The sequence below is a fragment of the Grammomys surdaster genome, unplaced genomic scaffold, assembly GCF_004785775.1.
Source record: "Grammomys surdaster isolate TR1022 unplaced genomic scaffold, NIH_TR_1.0 126153, whole genome shotgun sequence".
NCBI classification, from domain to species: domain Eukaryota; kingdom Metazoa; phylum Chordata; class Mammalia; order Rodentia; family Muridae; genus Grammomys; species Grammomys surdaster.
This window is the reverse complement of record NW_021620961.1, coordinates 8,757,404-8,776,532: the sequence shown is the minus strand read 5'-3', so window position 1 is coordinate 8,776,532 and position 19,129 is coordinate 8,757,404. Positions and strand designations below refer to the sequence as shown.

The 19,129-nt window shown below is 34.7% G+C and overlaps 1 protein-coding gene across 1 annotated transcript in view; it reads right to left on the bottom strand.

Moving 5' to 3' along the window:
- Positions 1-18,746, bottom strand: part of Samsn1 (SAM domain, SH3 domain and nuclear localization signals 1) — a 48,293-nt gene extending 29,547 nt beyond the window's left edge. The window contains exon 1 of the mRNA XM_028757223.1: positions 18,600-18,746. Coding sequence (XP_028613056.1) covers positions 18,600-18,656 — 57 coding nt within the window. The 5' untranslated portion in view covers positions 18,657-18,746. The remainder of the gene's footprint in view (positions 1-18,599) is intronic.
- Between the last annotated feature and the right edge of the window lie 383 nt (positions 18,747-19,129).

The window sequence follows — 19,129 nt, the reverse complement described above, 5'->3', positions numbered from 1 at the left end:
TGTGTGTGTGTGTGTGTGTGTGTGTGTGTGTGTGTGTGTGTGTGTGTTTGTATACCTAAAATTCCAAAGAACATAGATTGTCCTAAGGACTATACCTCATTTCAAAATAGTATGTTTTAGAAATTAATAGATTTTATTGAAAAACTAACCTAGTAATTTGAAACAAGGATCAATAGCAGAAGTCAGTAATCTATAAAATTTGCTATTGTCCACCCAGAACTTATCTCTCACTTTAAAAATTCTTTGCTCGAGAAGCCTTGTCCTTGGAATCATTCTTATACATGTCTCTCACCACCAACTGCTATTGAAATTCTCTCCCTTAGAAAATGAGTTGAAATCAGAAGATCCTGAACACGTGGCACATGGCTAGTTTATTAGATGTTTTGCTCTCTCAAACATTGCTCGGAGAATAATGGCTGTCATAGACAAGTTGCCCTTTGCTGACTTGCCTCCCTTGATGAACTAGCTCACAGCTCTTTTTGCTTGTAGTGAAAGTAGAGACAAGATAGCAGAAATTGTGTTCCACAGTGGAAAATACCAAGTCATCTCATTCAGAGCTTACCAAAACTAGAGATCAACCCAGAGCATGGATCACTTCAAATTACCTAGTGGGCATTTTTCTATCAGGCCATCAAGGTTTGGAGATCAGAGGGAAGTGAGGAAACTATTGTCCTGCTTACAAATGAATCCATCAAGGACATTTGTTACTCTGTTGTATACTTGGGACATTCTTATGGACTATTGTAACCTGGACCTGTGGCAGTTCAGTAGCCTATAACGAGCTTGATGGTACCTATTGCATATTAATGAGAGCTGCAGAATGCTTCCCACTGCTGGATAATGGTGCCTGTTGCACAGGAGGGCACGGAATAGATTCATTTTAGCATTTCTCTACACTATATTATTCCATTAAGTAATCAATAGCCACCACCTTTTAAAATTAATTCTTCCCCCATTATACCAATAAAGAAAAGCAGATATGGGAATAGTGGTTTTAAAGGGAAAAAAAAAACTACTACTTTAGGTCTTGTCAGTCCTATCAATACTAATTCCTCAACAACCTAAAGGCCACGGAGTTGGTCTGTCCACCTTGAGATACTCTTAAGAAGCAAATTTCAGTCCTTATTTAAAAGGGCACTTACCATATTTCATTATCCACTCTAAAAGTTAGTTACTTTCCGAGAAGATGGTTTCATAATATATTTATAGGTTAAAGCTTATGTCAGAAAGGAGTTAATGTCTACTATGAGGTATGGACAAGAAATGGATTTATAATTTCTACTGTCAAGTTTTATAGGGAAAAGGTGAATTATGAGGAAGCAAAGCCTGCTTGCTACATAGTAGTCCTTAATAAAAAAAGAACATATTTGAATATTCACAAATGTGTATGGTATGATCATTTCACAGACACTAGCTGGTGACAGAGGCTCTGATCAAGATCAAGCAACTACATGAACAAAGAACAGGCTCTGGGAAAAGCAGCTTGAGTAAAAAAAAAAAAAAGCAATTCAAAATGTAAGTAATAGTTGCTAATAGGCATTAGATCAAGTTTGCCCTTTAAATTTTGTGTAAGTATATACAAGTGCTTGGAGTGTAGCTCAAAAACAGAACACATACTTTGCATGTATGTGCAAGGTTCTATGTTCAGTCCCAGCTCCACCCCAGCCAAAGAAACTATACAATCCTTCTTATATGTTTAGTAAATCACTTGTAAAAGAGCATATCAGCTGTGGAGGGGAATTTGGCCACATCTAGCAAGTTTTCATATATATTTGTATTTTGTCATAGCAATCACACTTCTAAATTTTGATGCCAGATTAACATGTGAATATACTAACATACGAATATGAATACTAACATATGGATATACTGTACGTTTATGGTAATCTTTTACCCAGAAACTTGTAAACCCCAACACTAATCATGAGGATGCTAAATGAGTAGTATGTATATATATCAATTAAAAAAAGCTGAAAATGTTTTTGCTAATTCAATGGAAAGGGAACTTACTAGCATACAGTGAAATGGATAATACGAAACAGAATAGCTGACCATTTAGGTAAGTGAGAAAATAGTCTGTAAGTCTCATGAAGCCAAATGCAGGCTTTCTTTCAAAGTGAAAACAAGTGGGTGGGCACGGAAGAAAGAAAATATGTCTTTGAATATGTGTTGTTTCAGAGAATTGGATATAAAACTGTGTAAAAGTTTCTCCAATTCAATCAAAATTTTAAAAAAAGGCCCTAAACTTTGACATCTAAATGAAATACATCTACCTTACTCTAGATTGAGTTGATTGCTTAAGGGAAAACGTAATACAAGTCTTTTAAAACAAAGTAACTTGGCAGTCTGTACACAGAAATGCTGCAAGGACACAATGAGATGGCAAACGAAATCTTAACGTTTTTGCCATCATCGTGGTTAGTAGGACTGGCACATATGTAAACACTGAAAATAGTTAAAGTCAGAAACAATGTCAATACCACTCAAGATTATCAGAATAAAGTCATTTCAGATATAAAATGAAATGCTTAAATAAAACCCAGAGTCTTAAATCCCAGTTGAAAGCACCATGAGATTTTCCCAACCCACTTCTACAAACATTCTGTTCCTAGCTGCACTCACACATATAAAGGTCTAGAACAATGACAACCAACCCAGTCTTGTGTCAATTCTAGTTCACAAATTAAACCCTATCCACACACCTTTATGCCTTCTCCTTTGTCAAAGCACAGGCACACCTTCCAAATAGCTAGGGGGCTATACTGAAGATTTTTAGTGCTTGAATAAATTGCAGCCCAAAGCATGCTATTTTAGTTTTAATGGAAGTAGTATATGTAATATACTGTGAAAGAATTGCATTATATCTTAGTGTGTCAAAATTCATTGATTTATCATCATATTGGAGAGAAATATCAGTGTTTGTTTTGGGAAATATAATAGCTGCATTATGAGAACAGACAAAAATAAAAGACAATAATCTGACTTTTCTGAATGCAATATATTTTAGAGTTAACTAAGCAATTGACTACGGGAAGTTATTTTGAATATGTGTATATTCTAGCTATTAAAATTGATGAAATTACAAAATTAATTATTTTGTCAATCTCTACTACAATACTGGATATAGGAAATATCCACCAATGTCTACTGAAAGAGAAGCAACCAGAACATGTTCTTCATGACTAAAGCACTGTATTTGTGCATATGAGATGGTATTCAAAGGGAAGGAGAGAGGGCACAGGGAGAAGTGTGTGTGGGCACAAGGGCAGAAGCATAGGATAGAATTACATCACACTTCTATCTCTGGCCTGGTGCTCACTAATCAGATTGAACTGACTGGCCTGCAAGCTCCAGATATCCTTTAGCCTCTGCCTCCTCAGTGTTGGGTGTGGCACTGCACCCAACATTTTTAGTGGATTTGGAGATCAAAATGTCCTTAAGCTTGCAAGGATGGATAGTATGTTAAAAATATGTATGAGGAGCCACACTGAGGACTGTTCTGTGTTTAAAGAGCTCCTGACTACATGTGTGCATTTTCATTACTTCAGAAACATAGGGACATGTTCAATACTGTGAAGAGGATTTAGTTCTCTGAAAAGGACAGGATGATGGAACTAAGCAAGCTTCCTAAACTACTCGCCTGTCTGTACTACGAACATGAAAGAAAACTCTGGAGTCTTTGTTAAAACTATGAATCAAACTTTTGACCAAAACCAGGACATTTGACCTGACTTTTCTTTCTCATCCAGCAACCAGCTTGTAGAGTTGTCAAATAAAATCTCTGTGCACTATGACTTTAAAAATTGAGCAAGGCACTGGTAGAAGTGTCAATTTATTTGAAAGAAAATATTTGCATATGTGAATCAGACACCCACAGTGTTTTGAAGTATCCTGGCAAATTAGAAGTTATATATACTCACTGCCAACAAGTTCTCACATCTAAACATTACTCATAAGACATTTGTTAGTATCCACTGTTAAGATCAAAATTCTGCTTGAGTTCACCATTAATATTGTATTATAAAAAGTTAAACCTTAACATGTCTGTCACCCTTTATCCAAAAGCATTCAAGGATTGGATTGTTCTGGCTGACTCAGGTGCTAAGATGTTGGAGAGTGAAAATCACATTTAACTCACTTAAAATAACCTGTTAGGATTGCCTCAGTGTTAAGTAATCAAAGCATCATGTGGTAACCATGGAAGACAGTCTGTGGGGTGTCAGGGAACTTCAGGCTAAAAAAGCAACAAGAACTGCAAAATCATATTTTCAACACTCACCCTACAGCCTTGTACAAAGCCAACTCAGAGCTAAATAAAATGATCAAATCTATTAGAACAAAGCAGAACACAAACGAGTGTTATGGATATTCTCAGTGGTGTATCTGGCTTCTTGGAACCCAAGTTAACTGGCTCTTTCTCTACTTTATTAGCTTTATGTCAACTGCAAAACATGTACAGAATGTTCAGGCCCCAATGCTATCATTGATTTCTAAATTTTGCTCACATTTTCCATCCTGAAACTTTACTTTTAGAATTTTATGTGGCGCTAAACTGTTCTCTGCAGATTGAAACGATTTCAGAGTTACGGTGGAGTAGGAGGAAGAATTTCAATAACTGAAAACAGTCAGTGTAAAAGTGAAACTTATTACAGATGATTGAGGGCAATAAACAAGTTTCAGATTCAAAAGACTTGAGTATTTAAGATTCTAAATTTTACCTTCCTATGGTCTACCACTATGTTCCATTATTTTATACTGCATCTAAAGACTGTAGGTCATGTAACAGTTCTAGAATTCAGTAAAAATTACTTGAGTGTATGTTAATTGAAGGGAGCCCGGAAGTAATACATTGGTGTGCTCTAAATATATTTTTCAAATACAAAGTATCTTGGTACAAAAATTACTATAAGGAATCTTTAAAAATTCTATAAAATATAAAAGAAACTATAAACTTAAAAGTAGCAATATTGCTTAATGGTGAAGGTCTATCCTTATAAGCATATGGATGTTTGATCCTCTAACCCACTAAAAATGTTGGAGTGTCACACCCAGCACTGGGGAGGCAGAGACTGAAAGGTGTCTGGAGCTTGCTGGCCACCCAGTTCAGCCTGATGAGTGAGAGAGTCAGGCCAGAGACCCTGTCCCAAGTGAGGCATATGCTGGTACCAAGAACAATAGAGTTTCTTTTCTAGCCTCCACACGCATGTGCACATATATGCATAGGGAACTACATGAATAAACTGTTAAGTTCACGGATGCCCACACACACATGGTCATAAAAACATTCAGTCTTAATATTACTATCCTGTATGTATGTATAGGCGCATACCTGTAATCCTAAATCTGCAGAATATTACTTTAAATGATCAAAAGTTTGGACATGAAGTGATCTTAAATGAACAAAATTTTAAGTTGATTCAAATTTTTTTTATTCTAAGATATTCTGTAGTTGTTTATTCAATCTTTGTAAATCACCAAATCCAAAGGTAATATTGTTTTTAAAATGATAGGATGGCCTTGCCCGACAGCAACTAGAGGGGAGGCCCTTGGTCCCTGGAAGGTTTGATACCCCAGATTAGGGGGATGCTGGAAGAATGGGGCTGGGGTGGCAGAGTCTGGATGGGTGGGGGAGCACTCTCATACAGGCAAAAGGGAGGACGAGGGCAGATGTGGGAAGGGAAGTTGGTGGAGGACAGGGAGTAGGATATCATTTGAGATGTAAACGAATGAAATGTTTAATAAAAATTTTAAAAATATAACAAAAAACGGTGGTGAGGTAATTATTATATTTGAAAATACTTCTGGAAGACAAAACAGTGACTAATGTAAACTGTAATTCTTCTTCAGCTGTTGCAGGACAAAAAAAATATTGTCATGTGGACATAATCATTTTAATGACTAATCTTTTTAAATTTGGAACATTGTTATTTCACTATATCTTTTATTGTCTGAATGTAGAATAATATCTCAAACTTAAAATTAGCAAGAACTTTTAAGTTTTTATACAAATATGTTAGTATTGTTAGTTTGTTTAAAAGCTTTACCAGAAGCCGCATTGAGAAATGTTGAGAGGCCACTTCTGGGTTTTAAGAGCTCCTGGCTACATGTGTGGACGGTAGATATAGTATACAGGTAGTGCGTGGGAGTATGTAGGATGTAGGAGGGAAACACGTGTGGAGCCAAGGTAACAGGGCTTACATACGTACCACCCTTACCAAAAGCTAAAAATTGCCTTTGGCAACATTCTTATTACCAATCTCAGTCTCTATGCACAGGAAAAGCTGTTTAAAGGATAGGGAGGCAAATTTCTAATAAAAAAATACATTCTTCTCCAATAAGATTAAAAGATAACTTTTGTATTCATTTGACATTTTAAATCTGTAACCAAATATAAGAACTGGTCATGTCATTACTGATTATGATCTTCTATTTACTCAAATAAGTAAACTTCAAAACCAGATAGTTCTGCATTCTAATATTTTGTGTACTGAGTTTCTAACATTCAAAGTAATATTTAAGAGCCTGGTAAGAGAAACAAACTACTATTTAGAAGAACTTCAAATACTGTTGTCCTGCTATGTTAGCCAAAGTTTTAAAAAAAAATTAAAAGACCTTTTTTTGTTCCCTTAATGGGCGTCTAATTTTTCAACTTTCACTGCTTGCAAAGGAAATTATATCATAGTATTGTATAAAGCAACACTAATCTAAGTGAGAAGTATGAAGCAGAAATAAAACTTTAAATTTTGGTATTAAGAAAGTTCAAAAAGAATAAGAGTAATTTACCTTCTCATTTATTGAACAATTCTTTTTGAAGTTAATAGTTCAGACTTCTTTAACCTTTTCAATAATTAAAGGTGGTAAGTCCCTGAAAATTCCTAATGAAATCGTGATCAATATGTCAGAAGGCTTTATGGTACTTCCAAGCTTAGGACTCTTTTAAACATATTAAATCATTTAATATGTTGATTATAATTTTTTAAAGCTTTTGAAAAATCCTCTAAAAACTTGTCAGTCATATCTTACTACAACTAAGTCTATCGTTATGGCTAATATACTAATATATGATACATATATATGATCTAGTTATATATTATATTACTATAATATCTGATTATAATACATATATATTATATTACTATAATATCTGATTATAATACATATTAGTGTAACATATATGGTCAGAAAGAAGTCAAGTTCATTAATTATACTCATTGCCATGAAATCATAGTTAAAGGTTTGAAAGTTAACTTGAGAAGAATGAATCCATCCAGAAATTTCCCATCAGAAACACCCTGTGAGTCCCCCAGGTTTTAACCACACTCTGCTTTCAGGTGGCCTCTGGGTACAAAATGACCTTTCTAAAGGTCTCCTCAAGGGATATTTTAGTCATCCAGTGGTCTCCTTGAACACAAGTAATGACAAACAATAGGCTAATTCTCAAAAAGTTTTTTTTTAAGTCATTTTTACTACTTTTAAATGGGTGGGTTTGATGCATGATTTTGGTGGCCCTGATTAATGGTCACCGCCAGCCCAGCTTCTGGAGTTGTAATGTGTCTGTGAGCTTCCCTTCAGCCAAGCTCCACCATTAATCCAGTGGCATATGTCAGCTCAGCAAAGCAAGGTCACTCTTCTTCTTCAAGGGGAACCTTTTTAGAAATAATAAAACTGACAGAAAGTTCTTTTTTGCATGCTTTATGCTGCCTGAGGTTGAGTGCTGCAGTTAATATCATAAAGCTTATAAACATTCTCTTCCCAGGCAGCAACTGCTGCCACAGGGTTTAGGAGTTTAAACGTGTGTTTTTTTTTTCCTTAGTAAGAACAGACATGTTTATGTGGGGTAAATATATGATATGCAATCCCAAACAGGGAAGGAATACATGGATAAAAACAGTAGAAAGCTTGGGTATTAGGGGTTTTTTTTTAAAGAGATCATTATCAAATACATGTATTATTTCAACGAAATCTATCATTATAAAAACTTTTTTTCCTGCAAATTCACCTCTGGATACATGTGTATTTCAGTGTATTGAGAGATACATAGTAGTGATAAAAATAGTCGAGCTAATGAGCACTGTGGCCTACAATGCCATGTCTCATAGCTGTGGTACATCTACATCTGAAGGAATTTTGTGAATGGGTACTTTAAAACTGGTAGATAGTATTAATGAGATAATAATAACGAGCTAGTCCTAATCTTGAGTACTCTGTAGATACCCTAACTTAAACAACCCCAACAAAAGCTATCATTGTACCAAAGAAAAATGATAGCTATGCAATTCTAATAGAGAACATATGTAAGAGAAGCCTAAACATTACAAAAGAAAGTCAACTGTAACTATAAAGTATGCAGGGGATATCCATATACAGTTTCAGTGTGTTCTTTGGTTGATATCTAATTCCAATCATTGTGTATTGTAAAGTAAGGTTTTATATTGGCTAAATCTGCTTTGAATTTTATTCTAGATAGTAAAACTACATAATTATAGAAATGAAACCCATTATTTGTTTTGTTTTATTACATAAAAAAAGCTATTAGAAATGACAACAATTAGTCCTTCTAGGAAACCAAGTACACCGGGTGAGTCTCTAGGTCAGATCCAGGGATTTGGTCAAGCTTACAGAAGTAACTTCATATTGACTCACTTATAAACAAGGATACCAAAAGTTAGTACTGTCAAATATGTGTTTACTGTGAGTGAGTCTAAAAAAGAATGAATATGTAATACTAATGAAAGAATTATTTCCCCAGGAAGAAGTGGCACATGATGCAACATGCCACTGCTGGTACCTGGCTTGGTTAGTGAAGCTGGATAATGGTAAAGTCAGTTTGGCATCAAGACTGGAAATGTTATTTCAAGTTGCATCTTATGTTTGTGAGCAAGTCTGCAGAGCTAAATGAGATGCTTGCTTCCAAATATATATATATTATACTTTATATATTATATTTTATGTACTATATATAATATATAAACAAACATCTCATATATATATATATATATATATATATATATATATATATATATATGGTGTATAATGCTCCCTACACAGCAACACTGTCCTGCTGTCTTTCATTTCTCATACATTATAAAGCATTGCTTGTTTATTGTTCTGTTTCACTTCATTCTGATTCTAGAAACAGTTGCTTTGTTTTCTATCATGTGTTACCCAGATCTTCATTATGGATGGGTTGTTTGATATCTCTGAAGTAGGATACTTCTGTAAATGACTAATATTACCCATTAGTCATGCCACACTCAGTGCCTGTATACTGAAAAATCACTACAATTTTATTGTCTATAAATGTTTTTGATGATAATCAGAAAAAGAAGGAAAGAAAGAAAGCCAATGTAGTCTGAAAGTCAGAAAGACCGAGTTCAATCCTTCTTGAGTTCTCACCAAGTCAAAGGGTATAAACTTGAGTAAGATTTATCTTCTCCAAGAAAATAGAAAAGTTATGAAATAAGGATTACAAAATTAGAAAAGATGTCAAGATTACCTAGTGAACAGAGTTAAGCTAGGAAATATACATGTGCTAATAACCTACAACAAGCCTACATGACAGGCTTTATCATGTTCTTTTCCAATCACAACACCAAGGCTCAAATACGGTTTAATAAAGTGCCCACAATCTGGTTCAGAGATAATCAAAATCATACCAGCTGTGTGTGATTCTAGTCCATGTTGCCTGCTGTTCTGCTAGCAAACCACTGTTCTGCTAGTGACCCACTTCTACTGTGTTGAAGTCACTAGTGCAGGTTTTCTTGAGATGTCAGCTAAGTTGTCAAATAAGCACGAGTTGATGAATACACAGAGATATTCCAGAGGATAAGCAGCAGAAAGAGTGGTTATAGCATAGCATCAGAAACCTCTATGAGTCCCCTAAACCAGATGTTCTATTAGTGAGTTATCGTTGTAAAGGACTTCAGAAGATCCTAATATGTAATTATAAAGCACTGCTTAAAGGTACAGAGCAGATTTTCTTCTTATATGTTTTAAGTGATGCTTCATGGAAGCTACTAGATTATAGCAGAGGTGCGTCTGCATGAGGAAAGATGAGAGTTTGAAGTGGACAGGAGGGTGTGAGATAGGGGAAGCATGCAGGGCAATCGAGTGCAGGTCAAGTGTGGAGTATCTATCAGAAGTAAGGCATCAAAGATAGCTGGAAGAAAGAAGCAGTTTAAAATCAAATCCTCCCCTCTACTACTGGGAGCTCTTTGACTGTTAGTGCCTAAACTGTGTTGCCCTTTATCTTCTACCCTGAGTGTTTCCGAAGGTAACTGTGTGTGAAGAACTTCAAAGAGATCATTAACTAAATGATGTAATCATTGGGGTGTTTCTTAATAAAATCCCACTGGATTCTTTATAGGATGCCAGCAATACAGAAAAAGATCTTGGAGAAAAATGCACAGAAAAAAGACAACATGGAGCATCCATCTACTGGACAAAGCTAGACACTCTGTGACAGAGTCTTCTCTCGCAGACCTCCTTAGAAATCAAAAAGGAGGAGCTGTGGAGAGCTTTTGGGGATGCTTGGCAGGAATCTGACATTGGCCAAGGATAAGGAAGTGGGCTGCTTGACAGGAATCTGACATTGGCCAAGGACAAAGAAATGGGCTTCATGAAGGAATCTAAATCTTAGGCCAGAGCAAAGAAGTAATTTCAGGCAGGAATCTAAATCTTAGGCTAGAACAAAGAAGTTGGCTTCGGGCATGAAAATGACTTTGGGCTAGGACAGGGAAGTATGCTCAGATATTTTGGTCATCCTGATAAGCCCTTAGAAACAGTGATCATGGGAGCGTTTACCGAACTTTGTTTACTGCCTTGCTTGTTCTTTGACTATTTGTGTTTATTGTCTTGTCTTGCTTGTTCCTTGACTATTTGCATCTATTTTGTTGCTAGTTCCTCAACCAAGAACTGACCTTAATACTTGCATGTAATTAAAATGGTATAAAAGCAGATTTGAAAAAAAAGAAAAAAGAAGAAAATAATTTCAATTGAAAGACAAATGGCAAGAACAACAACAACAAAAAAGCCAAAAAGAAACCAAACCTCCCACATTAATTTAGGATGAGGTGACTTTCTTCCTGTATGTAGAAATCATCCCAACTACCACCACAGACAGTTTCAAGGCCTTAACGCAGGAAGCTTTTTGTGTACTAAGAGGTAAATATGAATGCGCTATTTCTAAAAAATCCATCTGAATTCTTAATACTAGCAAACAGGGAGAAACAGATCAGTTTGGTAAGACATGACCTGAAAACTTAGATATATTGTTTATGGAGTTGGTTACATTGTTTGAAAAAAAATACATTTCCTGTGGATAATGAAGTCATTTTTCCTCTACAGGAGACAAATGATTAAGCAAGTCAAATCTTAACAAAGTGCATTAGCAGTCCAGGTAGTGGCTCTACATTTTTCCTATAGGATATAAAATATTCAGGTATTATACCAAGAGGAAGCCATACTCTCTTAAGTCTTTCACTATCTTTGGATTTTTTTTTCTGATGCTGACTTAGCACTTTCTAAATATTGGCAATCCGTTTGGCCCCAAAGTTTTGCTACTTGCTTGAAATTAAATTTTGGTTTTGGATTCACATTCTATAAGATGAGAAAATCTAGAGCAAATTAGTGATTTGTTGGAAAAAAAATTCATCACTAAAAAATAGCTAATAATTTTAATCATTTTAACAGTAAATTGAATGAGCTATGAATTCACCCATCAAATAAATATATTTTGAAGCCAGAGGAAAAAGCCTTCCAAAAGTTGTGTATCAATTATGGGTGATTTCTTTGAACCAGTGAACAGTAAACTTGAACCATTTCATAGAATATAGGCACAAGATGGATACAAGGATAGTATAGGATAGTAGCAGTCTTAATGTTTGTTGGATTTAAGTGTGAATACATTGAAAAGGATGTCATCTGTCCAAATAGATGACAGATTCTAACTCTTGTCCACAGCACACTCATGATACTACTTCCCTTGATAGATGCATAGTTTTTCATTCCTATTATTTGAAACACTAAACAGTGAACTGAATTCACTAAAGAAGTATATTAAAATTAAACCCAAAAAGAAACAGAAGCAACAGTAGAGCACAAATTTAATTATAGAAATTCTATGATGTAAAATCCAAACCCTTTCATAACCCTGAGTGAAATACTTCACATGTACATGATTACACTGTGCTCTATAAATTAACAGAATGTAGTGATATGTCATTGATGTTTTGGAAAGATTTTTTAAAGTTAATGGAACCTGAACTTTAAAGTTCCTTGAGTTGTTGATCAGGGGAGTTCCTGCTATCCACCAGGCAAACACTAATGTTCTTGTTTATCTACCAGAACTTGATGGTAAGACCCTATTGCTATAGACACCACCAATTTTGGCCAAAAGGATATTGAAAAATCAATTTGCCACTGACCAGGAATCTTCCTCTCTACTGGCTACCTCTCATAATACTGGGAGGTACTATGTATGCTATGGGGCAGGGAGTTATCAACAATCTACCCAGTTGCAAATCCCATGAGCTATATTATTGAACAATATGGTCAAGTACATCCATGGGTGCATCCATGGGTGCAATATGGGCACAAATGTTAGGTAAACACACACACACACACACACACTCACAGAGGGGGGGCAAGGGTCAGTGTTGGGGTAACAAGCTGTTTTCTGATTGGATTTGAGGCCTGCTTTATAAGAGGAAATTCATGCCTGGTGGTATAAATCTGCACCCTGAGTAGTTCACAGGCCACAGTGGTGCCCTGAAAATACTGTTTTGTTTAGTGAGCATTGTAGCAAACTGTCTTCTAAATGCTTATCCTTATATCAATAGATTGATACAGCTCTCATTACTTCATCAAAGAGTTATCTTTGTGCAATGGGTGGTAGTTAATGCAGAAACTCATAACTGATCAATGTGCAGAAGTAAGTGACAAAGGATTTTTCAACCCCAAAAGGGACATCTGTATCAACCTACGCACAAAGCTCTGGGGGCCATTATGGAAGACAGAGTAGAACGTTATCATGAGTCAGAGATTAGGGAAGAAAAGAGCAAAACAGTATTTTCTGGACATGACAGAACCTCTGTTCCATGAATTCACAGCACCTATATGTGTAGGTGCTGAGATCTACAGGAGATAAGTTAGTCAACATTCCAGCATGGTGGGTGGAGTCTCACAAGCTCCCACCCCTAGAGAGCTATTGACAGGTGCTAACTTCAGAGGGAGGGAGAGTTCATTTTTCTCAGAGGTGTGGTCTTGATAGGTCAACCTCATTCCAGTGGGTGATCTCAATCCCGTGAATACATGGTCAACACAAATTGGACTTGGTGCATTATTGAAAAACATAAATATAATTATTTTTGACCAGTAAGAAAAAATTAACACAGTTCTGAATGCTGAAATTGGACAGATATAATATCTTCAGTGTATCTGGGAATGGATAGAGGAGGGTAATATGGTCAAATTTTTACTGTATAAAATTCTAAAAGAATTAATAACACAACCAAAGGACATAGACTCCGCATGCAGGTGTCTTGTCTCAAGTAAGTACCAGGTCAGGAAAGAGCCTCCAGTTTCCCGTACCTGGTTAAATAAGGGTTAAAGTGCATTTTAACAGCCTTGATTCAAAAAAGCAATGCAGGCATTTCTTTAATGCCACAACTATGTGTCATCCCTGTCTAGGAGCATAAATTTGCACAGCGGGCAGTGCAGTGAAAACAGCTTATAATCAACTCATCACCTCTCATCATTGCCGGGATCAAATGCAAATGGGAAAGAATGCCACTTCAGTCACTGCTAGTGAAAATTAGCATCTGTGACACTAATGGTGTCTCATTTTGTATGCACTTTAGATTAAAAAGAACCTTTTTTAAAAAAGCTATTTCAAGAAGTGCCATTATTCCGATGTTTCCCTTTACAATGACAGTGGTATTGAATCTTCTTAACTCAAAGAAGACCTCGGTTAAAATGTATTTATACAGATTACCATACACCAACATATTAAGTCTGTGTTGTCCTAATTACAGTTCCAAATCTCATCTGTGTGGTTCATACATTTTAAACTTTCTAGCATGTTCTCTCACCTGACACAAAGGTTGACCATGAGAGAACAGTAAGCTTTCTAGGGTTCTTGCAAAATCTTGGGCATATTGGAGTTGTTCTCTAACACTCAAAGATGAACCAAAGATGGATTGAAACACATGCACAATCTGCTTCCAAAAATCATAGTCCCAAAAATCATAGCTAACAGACTCAGGAAACCATAATCTTCCATGCATCTTTTGAGAGCTTACTATGTTGGAAAGCTAAACAAAGAAGAAAAAGAGATTGCCTAAATGGCATTGGATAACAATTGTATAAAACCATTTTGCAACTAAGAAAAAATGCACACAATTCTAAATGCTGAAAATTTGACAGATGTAGTACCTGAAAATTTTTTATGATAAAATTTCTGATTATAATTGGAAGAGGAGAAAGTCTCTAAATTCCTTTTCAAAGTACAAAGCTTTTTAAAGATTGGGTCTTGTTGGTGTCTTTAACATTCATCTGGCATTTAAGACAGACAATGTCAGTACTGTCACAGTACCAGTAAGACACTGGAGATTGGCATGTGTTTTTAATGACATATTTTTTCATCTATGTATTTTTGGTTAAGGTAACTTTTTTTTTATATGTGTGTAATCTTTAGTGTGCTTTTGACCCTTCACTTATGACGCTAGATAAGACTTGATCTCTCATGGAGTTAGAACAAGAATTAAATAGAGTAGAAAATCTGAGAAGAGCAACTGTTACATGATAAATTGATAATAAACAGAGGCGTCAAAAATAAACATGTCAGATAAACACAAGAAAAACTACGCCTTATAATCCTTTGACTGTTTATAGATCATATAAGCAGTGTAGATGAAAGAGCTGATTGGACCTGCATGTGGAATATGCTTACACATCTCGAAAGTCACTGTCAGCATTGAGCTCTAGTGCTAAAACAGTAGAAAATAAAACTCAAAAGGAAAGTATGGTGTATAAGGCAAGGTTATTTTTAACTAATCTAAATATAAAATTCTTAGCCACTACTCATTGAGTTTCATTTTTAATTGGAAATTATCAACATGCCTGACGGAGCTCAGGGGCATACTAAACTTGTAAGAATTTAGTAACTTTTTAGTATATACAGTTACATATTTTATAAAAAGGGCTTCAGATATTTGGGGGTACCCAACATGGAAGATCTTTGGTTTTTGATTCTCAGTCTTTGCTTTTAATGTTTAAGAACATATTTGAGTGGCATTCTTCCTATTATGAGCTGCTTGGATAAAATAAACTTTAGCAAAATAGAGAAACAGAAACATAAAAGAAAACTACATCACAAATGATAAAATAAGATGTGTCAAAACTATAGTTTGATTTTAAAGTTTAACTTATTAGTATGTTTATTGATGAATACTATACATATAAGAAAAGAATACATTATTTTGTATGTAGTATTCTCTAAAATCTATTACTGCATATTAGATTTATAAATATTTTTAACATTACAACTATAAAACCTATTAGAAAATACAAATAGCAAAGTCTATCGTTATAACTTTATTTTTAGCTATTATATATGATAATAAGAATTGTTCAGATTGTATATATATCTGGCTACCCTGGGAACTTTAATACACGTGTAAAGTCTGTAAATGTTTAAATCAAATATATCTCTTCCCTTCTCAAACATTTATCAAGTTATTTCTTTGTGTGTGTGCGTGCATGTGTATGTACATGTGTACACTTGTGCAAATGTGAGTGTACAGATGTATGTACATGTATGTACATGTGTGTGTGTGAAGGCCACTGGACAATCTCAGCTGTTATTCCTTGTCAGGCTCTGTCTGCCTTGGTCTTTGAAACAGAGGTTCTCATTAGTTGAGTCTTGCTGGCTAGGCTAGGCTAGCAGGCCAGCAGGCTCCAGGTCTATGACTATATCTGCCTTCTCAGTGTTGGATTAAGAGACACATAACAACATACTGTATTTTTTACAGAGGTTCTAATGAAAAACTGCAGGTCATCATCCTTGCATGGAAAGTGTTTTATAGACTGAGCCGAACCCTCACCTTCAACCTATCATTTCATTAGAAGATGCTACATTTGAATTACATGTAGTCATCTTACTACTCAATAGCATCCCAGAACTTCTTACTCCCATATAATTTACTACCCATTGGTATTCTATTTAAACAAAAAGTTCATTAGTTTTTGTTTAAAGTAATATTAGATATAATAGGTTTCTCCTGTATGTGGTGCAAGAGGATTAAACCTACAGACAGAAGAGATGCTGTACCATGCAGCTAAATCAAAAACCCTTAATTTATAGTTTTAAAATGTAGCATATGGTGAGTCACAATAAAACCAAGGAAATTCCCTCCATACTTGTGAGAGCATAGCACAAAGAATGAATGCCTATGGGTCAGGATATGGAACATATCATCTGATAGATAATCAGTATAAACAGTAACATCCTGTATTTCAGGGCAGTTTCTTGGTAGCGCTATTGTGTCTTTCTAGACAAATGTCACAATTTGTACTCCTTCAACTAGCCATCTGTGTAAGGATCAGAATAGAATGTTTTCTTACCATTCCCTATGGATTATATCTTTTATTCATGAAATATTCAAAAATTTTCTATTAAAAATAAATATGAATTAAAAGGAGTTATTTCTAAGATGCGAGTATAGTAATTGGAGGACTACTAGTTTCACAAAAAAAATTAAACCCATATATGTCAGCAATGTGACTATTTCTCATTATATATTTTATTCTCAGGCACATCAACTGTGTTTTTATTTTATATATAAAGATATCAATAAAATGACCAACAGTTCATATGTACTCTAGTAATTACTATGATTAAGACTGTTGCAAATAATGAAAGATCATTTTGAAAACAGTTTAGTGAAATGATATACTGATAATATACTGTACAATACAATCCTTATGAAATCATCAAATGTCATTTTTGAAACATTTTGAAGAAAGCTATTGTTCTATCTTAACTTTTGTAATACCTCTCAAAGCTATAGTCAACTGAGTATTTTCATTTAATCAGGGGTATTTTACATAAAAATAATCATATGGGACTGGAAATATGGCTCAGGTGTTGAAGGCTAGGCTAACAACCAAATATAATCATGTGAAGAAATATAACTGATACTTTAAAAAATCTTCTTTGTATATTTTGGGATATGTTGCTGTGAATTTTTATTTTAGTTATAAAAAGACAGAAAGTACAATATATTTTTGTACCATGTGTTTATAAGATGCTTGTCTAACTTTTGTTGAATTTTTGTATTAGAAAAAATAATATTGAAAATCATCTAGTTTTAGTTTCCTATACTTGGAAATAATTTATCATCATTTTACTTTAGATCTTTTGGAGAAGGTTTTAAATCTTTGAGGATTGTTCCATGCCACTTCAGTTCAAAATGAAAATCAATCCCCAAACTATTGCTCTCCCAATGAAAAATAAAAGCTGATGACAAAGTATGAACTCCTAAAAACAGAGTCAACTAGTATTTATCTCACAAACAAAAAGATTGAATTTATTTGAGAAACCTTAGGAATTTATAAATAGGGCATAAATTTTCTGAAATCACAATTTCATACTAGTGAAATTAACATTACAAGTAAAACCAGTTTAGAGTTCTATAAAAAAAATGTAAACTTGGCTTTTTCTATATTATTTTTAGTGGCAATTGTTATCAAGAGAAAGAATAAAAGAATATACTACATAAGACTAGCTTATCAAATTTACTAATTTATAAATTTTGTGTCTTCTCAAAATAGGACACAATTCTCTCTCTAGTGACAATGTAAAAATGCATGTCTACAACAAGATATCATAGCTTACCATTCAAATTACAAAATGAATAAAAAAAACTAACTTAAAATTTCTCCATTTTTATAGTCTTCTTACTGTTATGTATTTTAAATGTCTACAATTTAACAGATAAAATAATCCTTCAGTACACTGGTAAGACATTGAACAACCAAGGAATGAAAAATATGCATGATATTAATGGTTAAGCAGAGGCCATCAAGCAGTTATATAAAATTATCTTAACTCTATCTTAGCTACCAACATAAAGGGTTGAATGTAATACACAATTGTGAAGACCATAATTGCCCATCAGTATGCAAATTCTTCCATATGTACTTTGATGCACTCAGTCCTCTATTTAAATTAATTTAGAAGTGACAGACAAAATGTCATGTAAGTAGTAGGGTGATGGTGTAGGCTCTGTGTGTGTATGCGTGTGTGTTTGTGAGTGTTTGTTTGTGTGTATGTGTGGTATGTTGTGTGTATGATGTGTGTCACTGTGTATGTATGTTTGAATGTGTTTGTGTTGTGTCCTTGAATGAGTTTGTGTATGTGTGTATACATGCATATGTGTGTATGTGTGAGAAGTATGTATATGTTGTGTGTGCATGTGTGTATGTGTCTGTGCCTGTGTATGTCTGTATGTCTCTGTCTGTGTTAAACATTTTCTAGTATGTGTTGCTTTCTAGTAAAATGGTTTGTTTTGTTTTACTCTGTTAGAAAATAAACTTACCTTCGGTTTTTGGTGTTTCTCCTTCTCTGAGGCATTGGATGGCTTTCTCTTTATCATTTTGAATACAGATCACCTCTGGTGAGTACAGTTTCTGCTGTTACAGAGACGACTGAGAGCAAACACAGTTGCTGTCCGTGACACACAGCATCTGATAGCACTGAGGAAGTGTCTGATGTGACACTTCCTCCTCTGGTCAGGATGTGACTTCAGTGTCTGCTTGGGTGAAGGTTTTTTTTTTCCTCTCCTTCCTTACCGTAATTATTTGGTAACTCTGTACTGTATTCTCGGTGCTGTATTCTATGATAGAATTCCTATCTCGCACCTTTGACATGGCTACGGTAATTACTAAGGGTGTAATGATTTGAAAAACCAAAACTTATTCTCTCAGTTTATGTAAAGAAATTTAACACCTTAAATAAGATGGCACAAGAGGATAATATCTGAACCAATAAATAAAATCAAACAGAATATTGTGGATTTTTATTATTAAAAATTTGAGACTATTTAAAGAATTCCATTTTATATTTCTA